The following is a 13,812-nucleotide window of genomic DNA, read 5'->3' as shown; positions in this document are numbered from 1 at the left end:
ACTTGAGTGTAGAGCTGTGGAATGGGAATGTCTGGGCAGGTGGGTGAGCTGGGAATTGCTCTGTGTTTTTCTAGGGAAGGAGTGCAAGTCCTGGCTGTGGAAGGGCCCTGTGAAGCCGTGGCCCAGCTGGGACAAAGGGTTTGGAGGCAGCAGCTTGGCAGTGAGCCGTGGGGGGACATCCATGGCAGCAGGGCCCTGCTGTGGCGGCGTGGTGAGGAAGTGGGAGCCCTGGTCTCGGCGCATCCAGGCTGCCGAGGTGTTTGTGGCTCTGTCAGGCACAACCAGGTGACGCTGCTGCTGCTGAGCGTGAACGGCAAAACGGGGCTGGAACTGGACGGTCCCTTCCACCCCAAAGCGCTCCGGGACTCTGTGCAATAACCCTGTGAAACAGAAGCGCAACATCCAAAGGGAAATGGTGGGGGAAAAGACGGCGATTTTATGTTTTCTTAAGTTTAGCAACTCGGGGAGAAGGCGGAATCCAGCGGTCTCGGAGCGGGGCTGTGCCACAGCTGTGTCCCCGAGTGCGCGGAAGGGGCGGAGGGAGCGGCTGCCCGGTACCGGGAGGCGCTGCCGCTGCTGCGGCGCTGGCGGCTCCGCTCCCTGCGGGGCCGAGCGGTACCCACTGACCTGCTCGGTCCTTTGTGCCGCGGGGCGGTGGCACTGCCGGGCTGTCCCCTCCGAGCCGGTTGCCTCCCGCCGCCCTCGGTTTCGGCGGCGTTTTCCAGGCAGCTCAGCCCCGGCTCCGCCATGGGAGCAGCCGTGTCTGAGCTGCGGATGGGGGGAGGGCGACGGTGCCGTGCGCCGGAGATGCTCGTGGCCCCCGGGGACGCTCGAACCCCTCGGGATGTTCGATAGCCCCCCCCTCGGTGGTCGGGGTCCCCTTCGGATGCTCGGAACCTCTCGATGCTCAGAACCATGTGCGATGCTGGAGTGCCTCTGGGATGCTCAGTACCCCCTGCAATTTTAGGAAACCCCTCCGGGGATGCTCGGAACCCTCCGGGATGTTCGCAGCTCCCCTGGGGTGCTCAGAACGCCGCTCCGATGCTCGGACCCCTCCCATCCCCCTGCGATGCTCAGGGCCCCCTTACCCCACACTCGGACCCCCCCCCCCGGGATGCTCAGACCCCCCCCCCCCAAATGCTCGGAGCCCTCGGGCTGGGCCGGGCCGGGGTCGCGGCTCCGCGGGGAGGGCGGGGCCCCAAGGGCGGGGCCCGGTGGGCGGGGCTTCGGCGGGGCGGGGCCGGCCCGGCGGGCGGGGCCGTGGCGCGCATGCGCGCGGCGGGCGCGGCCCGGCCCATCGCCGGGCGGGGCGGGGGGCGCAGGGAGGCGGCGGCGGCGGCCCCGGGCAGCGGCACCGCCCCGGCCCCGGCCCGCTGCGCTCCGCGCCCGCTCCGCGCCATGCCCGGCTCCATGTACCAGCCCGAGCCCGGGCAGCCGGCCCGCGGCCCGCCGCGCTGCCTCACCCTGCTCAGCCCGCCGCCGCCCGCCGGGCAGGACCCGCCACCGGAGCCCGAGCCCGGCCGGGAGCGGGAGGGGCCGCCGGCGCAGGGCGAAGCCGCCGCGCTCAGGTTCGCCCTGGACCAGCTCTCGCTGCTGGGGCTGGAGGGCGCGGAGGAGCCGGCGGGGGGCGCGGGGCCGGGCGGCCTAAGGGAGCGGGAGCGCGGCGGCGGCGGCGGCTCCCCGGTGCCGGCCCCCGCCCCGGCCGCGGGCGCCTTCGGCAGCCTGGCCCCGCCGCTGGGGCCGCCCGCGCTGCTGCCCGAGCCGCCGGCGAGCAGGAAGAAGAGCGTGAACATGACCGAGTGCGTGCCCGTGCCCAGCTCCGAGCACGTCGCCGAGATCGTGGGCCGGCAAGGTAACGCGGCGTGGGGACCCGGCGGGACACGGCGACCCCCCCCCTTTCCCTCGCGCCGGACCCCGCGATTCGGGGCAATTTCGGGGCTTTGTCTCCGTGCGGAGGCGGAAACTTAACGGCGGCAGATCCCACGGCCCCGAAAGTCGGCCACGGGTCCCGGGAGCTGCGCTCCCACCGAACTGCCTGGAAATAGCAATTAAACTCCATCGGCCCGGGTGGGATCACGCCGGGTACCCACGGAAAGTTCCCGGGAGCCACGCGAGTCCATGGGAGCTGCCAGGACACGGAGCGAGGCGAGAGCTTTGGTTTTATTGTAGTTATGCCTCTGCCCCCTCCCCTCCTCCAGCTCCCTATCTCAGACCCGGCGTGTAAACGGTGCCCCTTATCTCAGACTTCGTTTACAAATCCTACTGATAAATCCGATATAAATGGTCATTAACGCGCTCGTTTGTAGGTGGCCGGAGCTCCGCAGGCGGCCGAGGAGCCCCTCGCACCCAGCTGTCACAAAAGGACGCCCCAGCCCTCGCCGGGTGGGTGTGCCTGGAGTGGGCTTTGTCTCCAGGACATACCAAATAAACCAAACTTTCACCTTAAAAAAACAAAAAGAAAAGACCCCAGGGCGGAGGAATTAAGGAAAAGGAAAGGAGCTGCTGCCCGCAGGGATCCCGGCAGGAATCCCCTCGCAGGGAGCGTGACCTCCGGGGTGTTTTGCCCTTGTGGGGTCTGGCACCCCAGCCGTGCCCTCGCCCCGCGGCTCCCACCCCTCCCTGCCCGGGGGGGCTGCGAGCCGGGGGTCGGGGGGCTTTTTTTCCAGGGGGGAAGCGGGGAACTGGGCAGCCTCATTGTTCTCTTTGTTAGCCAGAGCCATGCTGTGATGAGCGCGGTGACATCATGCTCGGCGCTTCCCATTGGCCTGCGCCGCCTCCCAGCCGGCCCCGCTTCCCGGCCTCCCAACTTTCCGAGCACCCCTCTCCGGTCCCACCGCCCCGGCCGGGGGTCCCCCCGGGCTGCCGGACCCCGCCGGGCCGGGCGGGCGGCGGCGCAGAGCCGGAGGAGCGGAGCGTGGCACCGCGCCCTGCTCCCGAGGATTCTCCTCCTCTTCCTCCCGGGCTGGATGGAGACCTGGATTTGGTGGCCTCGCCGCCGGGCTCTGCGGAGCCACGGGCTCCGGCAGCGTGAAACCGAACCTGTGCCGGCGGCTGGGCTCTGCTGAGAAGCCCTGGTTCTGCCAGGGGAGGAGGCCGGGGGAATGGCTGCGTTGGCCCGGGGGCTGCCGGTCGGTGCCTTTCCCTGGGCGTTTCGGTGTGGTGAGACCCCGGTGCTGCACCTCCCGCGCCCCGAGGAGTTGGGTGCGCAGCCAGGTACCTGCCCAAGCACCTTGGCGGAGTTTGGGTGCTCGCTGAGCTCTGCGGGCTCGTGAAACTTTTGAAAAAATTATTACACCAGCTTGAGGAGGGGTGCTTGGGGGGCAACCGTGTGGGGTTGGAGGTGACGTGCGGCCGGCTGTGAGCTGGAGCTCCGTGCTGCAGCCCCAGCCTGTGGGCAGGAACAGCCCTCTCCAGGGGTTTCCTCTTGTGTGTCCTGCCCCTCTCCTGGTCTTGGCCTGCTGGGATGCAGCGTGGTGGCCTTGCACTGGATTTTCGGTGAGGAGGGGCACTCAGAACCCTCGATCACACGGTGGGGTGGGGTGGTTGGGCAGCACGGGGCTGGCAGCAGTGTGCTTGTGCTCCAGCTGCTCTCCAGTGCCACTGGCCGCTGGATTACACCAAGGATGCTCAGGTGTAGCCTGAGCAGGGGCAATACCAAGGTTGTTCCCCAGGGCTCACACCGAGCAGAGCCCTTCTCACTCACCCTGTGCTGCCTCCCGGGTCCTTCTGGTTCCCAGATCCCCTCTGCGAGTCTCCCTCAGTTTTGGCAGCCCCATGGCAGCGGGGTCTGGCTGTAGAGCTGAGCCTTGGGGTGTTTGGCTGGACCATCATCATCGTGGTGACCAAATGTGCCCTGCTGGTGACACTGCAGGACTGGGTTGGGTCACCCAGACCATGTCCCTGTCGCTCTTGTCTTTCCCTCACTGTCCAGCCTGGCCGTGACCCAGGGAGCAGAAGTTTGTGGTGCTGCCACGCCTGGAACACAGGAGGGGATGAAGATGTGCACCTCAAGTGCCCTGGAAGGGGCTGGAGTTGGGGCAAGGCTCAGGATCTCTTCCCACACACCATGTGCTGAGGAGCAGCTCCTGGGGCACTTTGGGACCTGTCCTGCTCTGCCCAAACCCAGCTGCTGTGGCAAGTGGGGACCAGGGAGGTCCTGGCAGCCAGGACCAACACACGGATGTCCTGTCCTGTGCAGGCTGAGGTGGGACCCCGGCAGCTGGACACAACTTCTCCTACTTCTCCTTTTCTTCAATTTCTCTCCTCCAGATCCCCTAATTTAACCCTTTCACAAAGAGCAGCAGCAGCTCATCAGGTAAATCTTTGTTCTCTAAAGCAAATTGGTATTTTCTTGCCTGAGCTGGAGAAGTGTTTGTCATGACCCCAAGTCCAGACTGGCATTGGTGACACCACAGAGCAGCATCTGCCCACTGGCATCCATGGCTCCTCTTGCAGCCGGGATTTGTGGCTCCTCTCCCACATGGCTGCGTGGCCGGGCGGGATTCCCTGGCCGTGCCTTCGCCTGCAAGCCCAGTCATGACTCCTGCCGTGGGAGGGACCATCTCCAAAAGGTGCTGTGGGCACCGATTGCAGCAGCGTGGGCTCCTCTTGCCATCCAGCAGCGAGAGCCATGGGGATAACGGGAATCAGCGGGAGCACAGGGCAGGTGTTGGAGCTGCCCTGGCTCTGGCACGTGGGCGCTGTGCTGGTGTGGATTCCTGCTGTCCCAGCAGTGTCTGCTCTGCCCTCCCACACCAGGTGCTTCCCATGGGATGGAGCCACAGCTCCTCTCCCCATCTGTGACACTCAGGGACTGTCACAGCTCTACAAAAGGAAAGTTGCTGTTTAGAGAAGATGCTGGGATGCTCAAAGGGGAGATCCTGGGAAGGATGGCACATGGCACTTCTCCTCGCTGCTAGAGGATGGCTGGCATTCCAGTGCTGGGAGGATGCACAGGGTGACCGTGGGCCTCTCTGGGCCAGCCTGGGCACCTGTAACCTTGCCATGGATCACAGGGGTGCAAGGAGTCCTCTCATTTCGGAGCCCTGGGTTGCTGCTCTGTTGTCTCCTGCCCACGGTGCCACGTCCTTGGAGGCACCTGGCACATCCTCCTGGCTGCCTCCTCCCAGCTGGGTTGTAGCAGAGCTGGGAACTCCTGAGCTTGGTCACACAGATGGGTCTGGTTGCTGAAGGATCTGCCTGTACGTCTGAGAGCTGGCACTGGCTGCACACTGTGTCCCGAGGAGAAGAGCCCAGCCTCCCTGCCCCGCTCTTCCCAGTGTCTGGAGAAGAAGCCAAAGTGTGCTGTGCTGGCTTCCTGCAGCAGGGTGAGGGATGAGCTCGTTCCTGTGTGCAGAGCTGGGAGGGAGCGCTCAGCACGAGGGAGAGGAGCTGTGATGGAGGTGCAGCATTTTCTCCTCCACGCCTGGCCCCAGTCCGGGCCCATCCTGTGGCATTTGCTGGTAGCAAAGAGGACCAGGAGCTCCAGAACTATGGGTCCGAGGCCAGGAGATGCTGCAGAGCTGGGGAAGATGAAGAGCCATGGCTAGAGCACTCCAGGGGTGAGGCACCAGCGGGTTCCCATGTCTGGGACAGAACCATCCTCCTGCGTGGTGCCATCAGAGGCTCCTCCAGAAAAGCTCTGCTGGTGCTTTTTGGGTTTTACCAGCTCAGAGCTGGGCACTGCCAGCACAGACCTCCTCAGGCAAGCAGAGATGTGGTCTGGGCAAGGGGATGAGCTGGCTCTGCCCTTGTGTGCAGGAGGCACCTGATGTGGGAGCAAGAGGCTTCCCGGGCCATGCTGGGATCGGGGCGTGGATGAGCTGCGCAGGATTCGTCACCTCCAGCGTGGTTTTTGGAGCACAGAGGATCTTCCCAGCCCTCTCTCCCAGTGTTGTACTGGTTTTCATGGGCTCTTGCAGTGGTCTCAGCTCTGATCTGTCTGGGGCTTCTCGCAGAGAGCCAAGTTTTCTTTGGTGATGCCAAGTGAGGATGTTCAGGGAGAGCAGGCGCCTTTCCTGGGGTGCTGCCTCCATCACCACATTACCCGGGGAGAACCCCCTGGGATTCTGTTCCTTGTCAGAAGCTGCCAATGTCCCATCCCAGGGCAGGTGGGATGGGTGCAGGCAGGGCAGTTTTGCAGAGTGGAGTGTCATGGGAGCCATGTGGGATGGGGAGAGGGTGAAAGAGGAGGGTGTGGAGTTGGGACAGAAGGTTTGGGAGGAGTGTCCTGCTCACCCCCCATCGGGGCTGTCCCTGCAGGCAGAGCTGAGTGTGATGGCACGGGGGGGGTGGGGGGCTGTGATTTGGGGGGCAGGGTGAGACCTCTGGAACGCAGGGATTTGCTGGCAGCTGAGCAGGGATGAGTTTGTGCCCACAGGGACTCAGAGCTCCACCAGAGAGCTGTAACAGCAGCTGAGCTGCTCTCGGGCTCTGGTGTTCAAAAGGGCTGTTGGGGCTGAAGCATCCCTGGGTCTGTCCCCTCCATCCTGCCCCTGGTTTTGAGGTGTTTTTATTTGGATCTTTAAAGCTGCTTTGGTGGGGACTTGCAGCAAAGTCAGGCACTTTGTTCTGCTCTGTTGCCTTTGGTGCTGTGCAGCAGCCCTTGGCTGGGGGAATGTGTGGGTGCCACCTGGTGCTGCTGGGCTGAGGTCTGGCACTGCCTGGGCTGGGGGCTTGGCAGCACTGCCAGGCACCTCCAGGTCCTTTCCACAGCCTCCTCCAGCCTGACCCTGATCCTGCAGCAGCTTCACAGGGATGTGGCCGTCCAGGATGGTGGCACAGCGTGCTGGGGTGGAGGTTTGCAGGGACTCATCTGAAATGGCTTGTACTGGTCTGGGTCATTCCGAGCACAGGAAAGATGTGGAGCTGCTGGAGCCATTCCAGAGGAGGCCACGGAGATGCCCCAAGGGCTGGAGCCCCTCTGCTCTGGAGCCAGGCTGGGAGAGCTGGGGCTGCTCACCTGGAGAGGAGAAGGCTCCAGGGAGAGCTCAGAGCCCCTTGCAGGGCCTAAAGGGGCTCCAAGAGAGCTGCAGAGGGACTGGGGACAAGGCATGGAGGGACAGGACCCAGGGAATGGCTTCCCAGTGCCAGAGGGCAGGGCTGGATGGGATCTTGGGCAGGAATTGTTCCCTGGGAGGGTGGGCAGGCCCTGGCACAGGGTGCCCAGAGCAGCTGGGGCTGCCCCTGGATCCCTGGCAGTGTCCAAGGCCAGGCTGGACATTGGGGCTTGGAGCAGCCTGGGACAGTGGAAGGTGTCCCTGCCCATGGCAGGGGGTGGCACAAGATCAACTCTAAGGTCACTTCCAAACCAAACCATTCCATGACTCCCCCAGCTGCAGTTGCTGGTTAAACCACCAGTTTGCACTTCAAGTTCCTCTGTCTCTTGGGGGCTCAGCCATCCCCCCTCCCAAGCACGGGCAGGGGCAGCCCTGGCTCAGCCGCCTCGGGGGGTGCAGGTGTGCTGGGGGACAGCAGTGTCCTGCTGTGAGGTTGTGTCTGTCACCAGTTCCCGGTGTCCCAGAGCCACCACTCACTGTTCTGGGCGGGGTTCAGCACTCCCTGGATCCCAGCCTGGGGAGGCTGCTCATCCTGCCCCTCCTGCCCACTCCGGGCTTTGGGACCTTTGCCTGGGAGTCCCTGTGGCCAAGGGGTGTCTCAGGAGGAGTTCAGGCCTGGGGACAGGGCAGGACAGATTGGTGCCCTGCTGTGTCCTGGTGCTGGAGGCTCCTCTCAGGCACAGTTCCTGGTGCTGGTGCCAGCACATGGCCTCAGGCCGTGGCTTCCCTGGCCGCTGCCTCCCTTCCCAGTGTTTCCTGGTGTGGTTCTGGGACAGGCAAGGGGTGACCCCGCATCCCCATCCTCCCACATCTGCCATCCTCTTCTCCTACCCCTCCCCTGGGAAAACCAGCTCCCACCCCAGCTGTGTTTGGTGCCATCCATGGCCCTGGCATCATCCAGCAGCCACGGGTTGGGGGCATTTTTCCTGCACTGCTGGTTTGAGGAGGGTGGAACTGGCCAAGCCAGGCACCCTTTGATTTTTATCCAAGGTTTCTGCCTTTGTCCCTGTGAAGAGCTCATGGGAGCAGCCAGACAAACTCTTCCTCTCTGTGGTGCTGCCATGGCATCATTTGGGTGCTGCTGGTGTGAGGGAGTGGGGTGAGGAGGAGCCTCGCTGGGCCATGTCCCCCGTGGGACGTGGCTCCTGAGCAGCTCCTGTGTGCAGCTCCTGGAGCTGCCAGTGCCTTTGCATCCTGAAATTGCCACTTGATAAGGGCTGGGGATGGATCTCAGGGAAAGGTTCTTCCCCCCGAGGCTGCTGGGCACTGCCCAGGCTCCCCAGGGAATGGTCCCGGCCCCGAGGCTGCCAGAGCTGCAGGAGCGTTTGGACAGCGCTCTCAGGGATGCCCAGGGTGGGGTTGTTGGGGTGTCTGTGCAGGGCCAGGGGCTGCACTGATGATCCCTGAGGGTCCCTTCCAAGCTGGGATATTCCATGGTTCTGTGATGCTGCAAAGAATGAATTTGGGACCTTGGGCATGAGGCTGGTGCCCATGGGAGGCACCAGCAGAGCCTCTTCCCACTGCCTTGGCTTGTCCTGGTTTGCCAGGTGCTGGAGCATGGGGAGATCTTACAGCAGGTACCAGGATAAATCTGGGAGGGGAACATGGGAAGTGCAGGTGCCTCTCCCAGGACAGCCCTGTAGGAGCTGGCACATGATAATGGCTTCAGTAAATGTCACCTTCGATGGTTCCCCAGTCCCTGGGCTGTTGCTTTACCATGTGCCCCAGCCATAAATCCACCTGCCAGGGGTCAGTGGTGCTGAAGAGCCTGGCTGTGGCAGCCAGGGCAGCTCCTGCTGCTCACTGACTGAAGTTTTTCGCTTCTGATCATCCACGAGGTGTAATGCCCACCTGGGGCACAGGCACAGCACGGCTCCTGTTCTCCCTCTGCTCTCCGGGTGCTGCTGCAGAGCCTGGATTGATTTACCTGCTTGGGACAGAGCTGGCTCAGCTTCTTGTGCCATTCCAGCCCTGGCTGAGTCACAGAATCCCAGAATGGTTTGGGTTGCAGGGGATATTAAAGCTCATCCAGTCCCACGCCTGCCAAGGCAGGGACACCTTCCACTGTCCCAGGCTGCTCCAAAGTGTCCAGCCTGGCCTTGGGCACTGCCAGGGATCCAGGGGCAGCCCCAGCTGCTCTGGGCACCCTGTTTCACTGTGACTCTGGCTGGTTCCAGGCACCCACCAAGGCTGCTCCATCACTGCCCTCCACAAGTGGTCGGGGGAGAGAAAATACAGCAAAGGGTTCATGGGTTGAGATAAGGGCAGGGAGAGATCCCTCACCCAATGTCAGGGGCAAAACAGACTCAGCTTGGGGATATTAATTGAATTTATTATTAACAAAATCAGAGCAGGACCGTGAGAAGTAAAATAAATCTTTAAAATACCTTCCCCTTACCCCTCCCTCCTTCCTGGGCTCTCCCTCTTCCCTCCAGCAGCACAGGGAGATGGGAATGGGGATCACAGTCAGTTCATCCCACGTTGTTCCTGCTGCTGGAGCCCTTCCCCTGCCCCAGTGTGGGGTCCCTCCCATGGGACCCAGTTCTCCATACACTGTCCCAGCCTGGGTCCCCCTCAGGGTCACAAGTCCTTCCAGCAAACCTGCTGCAGCGTGGGCTCCTCTCTCCATGGGTCTGCAGCTCCCTGCCAGGACCCTGCTCCAGCTCAGGCTTCCCTCAGGGTCACAGCCTTCTTTGGGCACGCCCCTGCTCCAGTGTGGGCTCCTCCTGGGGCTGCAGGTGCCTCTCTGCACCCCTGTGGACTTCCACGGCCTTCACCATGGTTTTCCCCACAGGGAATCTCAGCTCGGGTGCCTGGAGCAGCTCCTGCCCCTCCTCCTGCCCTGCCCTGGCTGTCTGCAGAGCTGCTCCTCTCACGTGTTCTAACCCTGCTCTTCTCTAGACCCAAGGACAGCTGCACAACACCTTTTCTCCTTCTTAAATCCCTGATCCTGAGGTGTCTCTATCATCTCTGCTGGGCTGGGCCTTGGCCAGTGCCAGCTCCATTCCGCAGCCGGCTGGAATTGGCTCTGCCAGACATGGGGGAAGCTTCTGGCAGCTGCTCACAGAAGCCACCCCTGTAACCTCCCTGCTACCAACACCTGGCTACAGAAACCCAATATCCCCACCCTCCCAGGGAACAGTTCCTGATTCCCAAGATCCCATCCAGCCCTTCCCTCTGGCACTGGGAAGCCATTCCCTGTGTCCTGTCCCTCCATGCCTTGTCCCCAGTCCCTCTGCAGCTCTCCTGGAGCCCCTTTAGGCCCTGCAAGGGGCTCTGAGCTCTCCCTGGAGCCTTCTCCTCTCCAGGTGAGCACCCCCAGCTCTCCCAGCCTGGCTCCAGAGCAGAGGGGCTCCAGCCCTTGGGGCATCTCCGTGGCCTCCTCTGGAGTGGCTCCAGCAGCTCCACATCTTTCATGTGCTGAGGCCCTTCAGCCTTCTAGGCCGCTCCTTCCCCAGCCTCACAGCTGGAAGAGCAGCCCTGCCCTTCCTCAGGGAGCGTCTGGGAAGAGGAGGAGGAGGGGAAGGAGTGCCCTGAGCCGTTCACAGAGGAGCCAACCAGGCACTGGCAGCTGCTTGGCTGTGCCCAGAGGAGTCGAGCTGTTTATCCACAGGGATCTGCAGCAGCATTTGCCAGGGACAGGGACAGGCTCAGGGCTCCGAGCGAGCACCCTCCATCCCTGCTGGCCCCCAGCTTTGTGTTGGATGCCCTGCAAAGCTCAAGGGTGGGAGGGGACAGGCGGGGGTCACTCCCTGCTGTGTGCCAGTGGCCGGTGAGCCCTGGTCACATTGTGCCTGGTTCGCGGGGACTTAATGAAGAGTGGATGCAATTAGGGCTGGGGGTGCAGGGAGTGGGGCTGGGCTGGCAGCCACAGACTGCTCCTCAGTGGAGCAGAGCAAAGTGACCCTGGAGGAGACTTGGAGCCTTTTGCAGCCCCGGAGGAGAGCGGGAGCCTTCGTCTGGATGATGCTGCCAGGACCTGCAGCCGGAGCCCGGCAGGGCCGTGCCCGGGGCCGTGCCTGGGGCTGTACGGGGCGAAGGCAGAGCTGGCAGCACCATCCTGCAATCCCACATCCGGCCATGCTCTGCCTGCTGAATCACGTTCCTCCTGCGGGGGAAGCAGGACTTCACAGAACAGGGAGAGCAGGAGCCCCGGGAGCACCCCTGTCCTGGGAGCACCCCTGCCCCGGGAGCACCCCTGTCCTGGGAACACCCCTGTCCCGGGAGCACCCCTGTCCTGGGAACACCCCTGTCCCGGGAGCACCCCTGTCCCGGGAGCACCCCTGCCCCAGGAGCACCCCTGCCCCAGGAGCACCCCTGCCCCAGGAGCACCCCTGCCCTGGGAGCACCCCTGTCCTGGGAGCACCCCTGCCTCAGCCCAGGCACTGGGGATCCCTCCCTGGGGACAAGGAGGGGAGGGGGTGGCTGTGCCCCCTGCCTTGGGGAGCTCTGGCTCCCCTCTCACTCCAGGAGTGCATTCCAGGGCTGTTGCTCAGGTTCAGCTGCTGGCTCAGGGGTGTCATTGCACCTGCAGGATACAAGCAGCCTTTTCCTTCCTTTCCATCTTGACATCTTTTTTTTCCTTGTACCTCCTTGAACACCTCTGGAGTGAATCCAGCTTCTCACCCACTCAGTGGCCCCTCTGGCTGCCTGCCCTGGCACCTCTGCCCATGCCTGTCCCAGCCCTCTGGCTGCATCCTGCTGATCCTCAACCCCTGAGAGGCAGAGCAGTGCCAGGAGCCAGGAGAAGCCAGGGCAGCCCCCCAGCACCGAGCCATGAGCCCCATCTGCCTCGGAGGCGGGAGGGACTCCTCTCTCCAAGGGTGTCCATGCTGCAGGTGCAGAACCAAAGGGGCCTGCTGGTTCCTGCTGGTCCTTTGTGTCCCCATCCTGGGTGAGCAGAGGGTCACTGTGAGATCTCAGCGTTGATGTGTCATTTTCCCCCCTTCTCGTTGCCCTGCAGGCTGCAAAATCAAAGCCCTGCGTGCCAAGACCAACACGTACATCAAGACCCCAGTCAGGGGCGAGGAGCCCGTGTTCATCGTCACCGGGAGGAAGGAGGACGTGGAGATGGCCAAGCGGGAGATCCTGTCAGCCGCCGAGCACTTCTCCATGATCCGGGCCACGCGCAACAAGGTCAACGGGCTGACAGGAGCCCTGCAGGGACCCCCCAACCTGCCGGGCCAGACCACCATCCAGGTGAGGGTCCCCTACCGCGTGGTGGGGCTGGTGGTGGGGCCCAAGGGAGCCACCATCAAGCGCATCCAGCAGCAGACGCACACCTACATCGTGACGCCCAGCCGGGACAAGGAGCCCGTGTTCGAGGTGACGGGGATGCCCGAGAACGTGGACCGGGCGCGCGAGGAGATCGAGGCGCACATCACCATGCGGACAGGCTCCTTCATCGACGTCAACGCCGACAACGACTTCCACTCCAACGGCACCGACGTCTGCCTCGACCTGCAGGGCAGCGCGGCCGCCCCGTGGGCCAAGGCCCCCCACCCTGCCCAGCGCCCCTCGGCCGCGCTGCGCAACGACAGCCTCAGCTCCCTGGGCAGCGGCTCCACCGAGTCCTTCTACAGCGGGCGCGTGGCGGCCGCCAGCCCCACCAGCCCCTACAGCACCTTCAGCGAGCCCCCGGCCCCGCTGGGCTCCGACGAGTGCGACTTCGGCTTCGACTTCTTGGCCCTCGACCTCACCACGCCCACCACCACCATCTGGTCGCCCTTCGAGCGCTCGGGCAACCCCCTGCAAGCCTTCAGCAGCTGCTCCTCCATCAACAGCTCGCAGAGACGCAACAGCGGCCCGGCCACGCCGCGCCACTCGCCCACCCTTCCCGAGAGCGGGGCGGCGGGGCTGGAGCACCCCTCGGCGCGGCGCATCCCCAGCGACCCCGCCGGTGCCCTGGCCTGGCTGCCCGCCCAGGGCTCACTCTCCTCCTTCTCCAACAGCACCGGCTACTCCTCCTCCTCCTCGCTGCCCGGCAGCATCTCGGCCGCCTCGGGCTCGCCCACCGACTCCAGCAGCTCGGATGGGCACCGCAAGAGCTCCCGGGAGTGCATGGTGTGCCTGGAGAGCGAGGTGATGGCCGCGCTGGTGCCCTGCGGCCACAACCTGTTCTGCATGGAGTGTGCCCTGCGCATCTGCGGCCGGGCGCAGCCGCAGTGCCCCGCGTGCCACGTGCCCGCCACCCAAGCCATCCACATCTTCTCCTAGCCCGGGGGCTCGCCCGGCGGCCCCCCCCTCCTCCACCCCAACACCACGGCGTTTTAAGGACTTCAAACTGTTTAAATCGAGCTTTTTATTTAATACCAGATCCGATGGGCGCACGGGGCGGGGAGGGGGGAGAGGCGGCGGCGAGGAGCTGGAGAGGCGCAGAGGGCACGGCAGGGGCGGGGGGAGGCTGAATCCGGGGGGTCGGGAGGGTTGGGGGCGAAGGGGCCGAAGAAGAAGACGAGGATGAGGATGAGGATGAGGAAAGAGGGGCGTGAATTCTGCAAGGAGGAAACTCCGATGTTTACAGAATAGCTTTAACTCTTCACCTGGCTGTGGGGCTGGGGAGGGAGCCCGGCTGTTCTCCACCAGTCCTTCCCAAATACCAGTATTCCGTTTGCAAACTGAAATAACCAGAAAGAAAAGGTCCGGTTGCACTTTTTATTTTAGGACACGCAAGGGTTGTCTTTTATTTTTTTAAAATCATTCTATTATTATTGTAATAATTTTTTTTTTTTTGTGGTTCTTTTTGTATGTAGTT

At 63.6% G+C, this 13,812-nt stretch overlaps 1 protein-coding gene across 1 annotated transcript; it reads left to right on the top strand.

The window, feature by feature from the left end:
* The first annotated feature begins 1,372 nt into the window (after positions 1-1,372).
* MEX3D (mex-3 RNA binding family member D) lies at positions 1,373-13,416 on the top strand. The gene is made up of 2 exons (XM_068997263.1): positions 1,373-1,852; positions 12,022-13,416. The coding sequence occupies exons 1-2, from the start codon at positions 1,399-1,401 to the stop codon at positions 13,272-13,274; spliced, it is 1,707 nt and encodes a 568-aa protein (XP_068853364.1). The 5' UTR covers positions 1,373-1,398; the 3' UTR covers positions 13,275-13,416.
* Positions 13,417-13,812: the final 396 nt, after the last annotated feature.

The sequence above is a fragment of the Aphelocoma coerulescens genome, chromosome 28, assembly GCF_041296385.1.
Source record: "Aphelocoma coerulescens isolate FSJ_1873_10779 chromosome 28, UR_Acoe_1.0, whole genome shotgun sequence".
NCBI lineage: Eukaryota > Metazoa > Chordata > Aves > Passeriformes > Corvidae > Aphelocoma > Aphelocoma coerulescens.
Note: the sequence above shows the minus strand (reverse complement) of the source record. Positions and strands in the feature narration are given on the sequence as shown.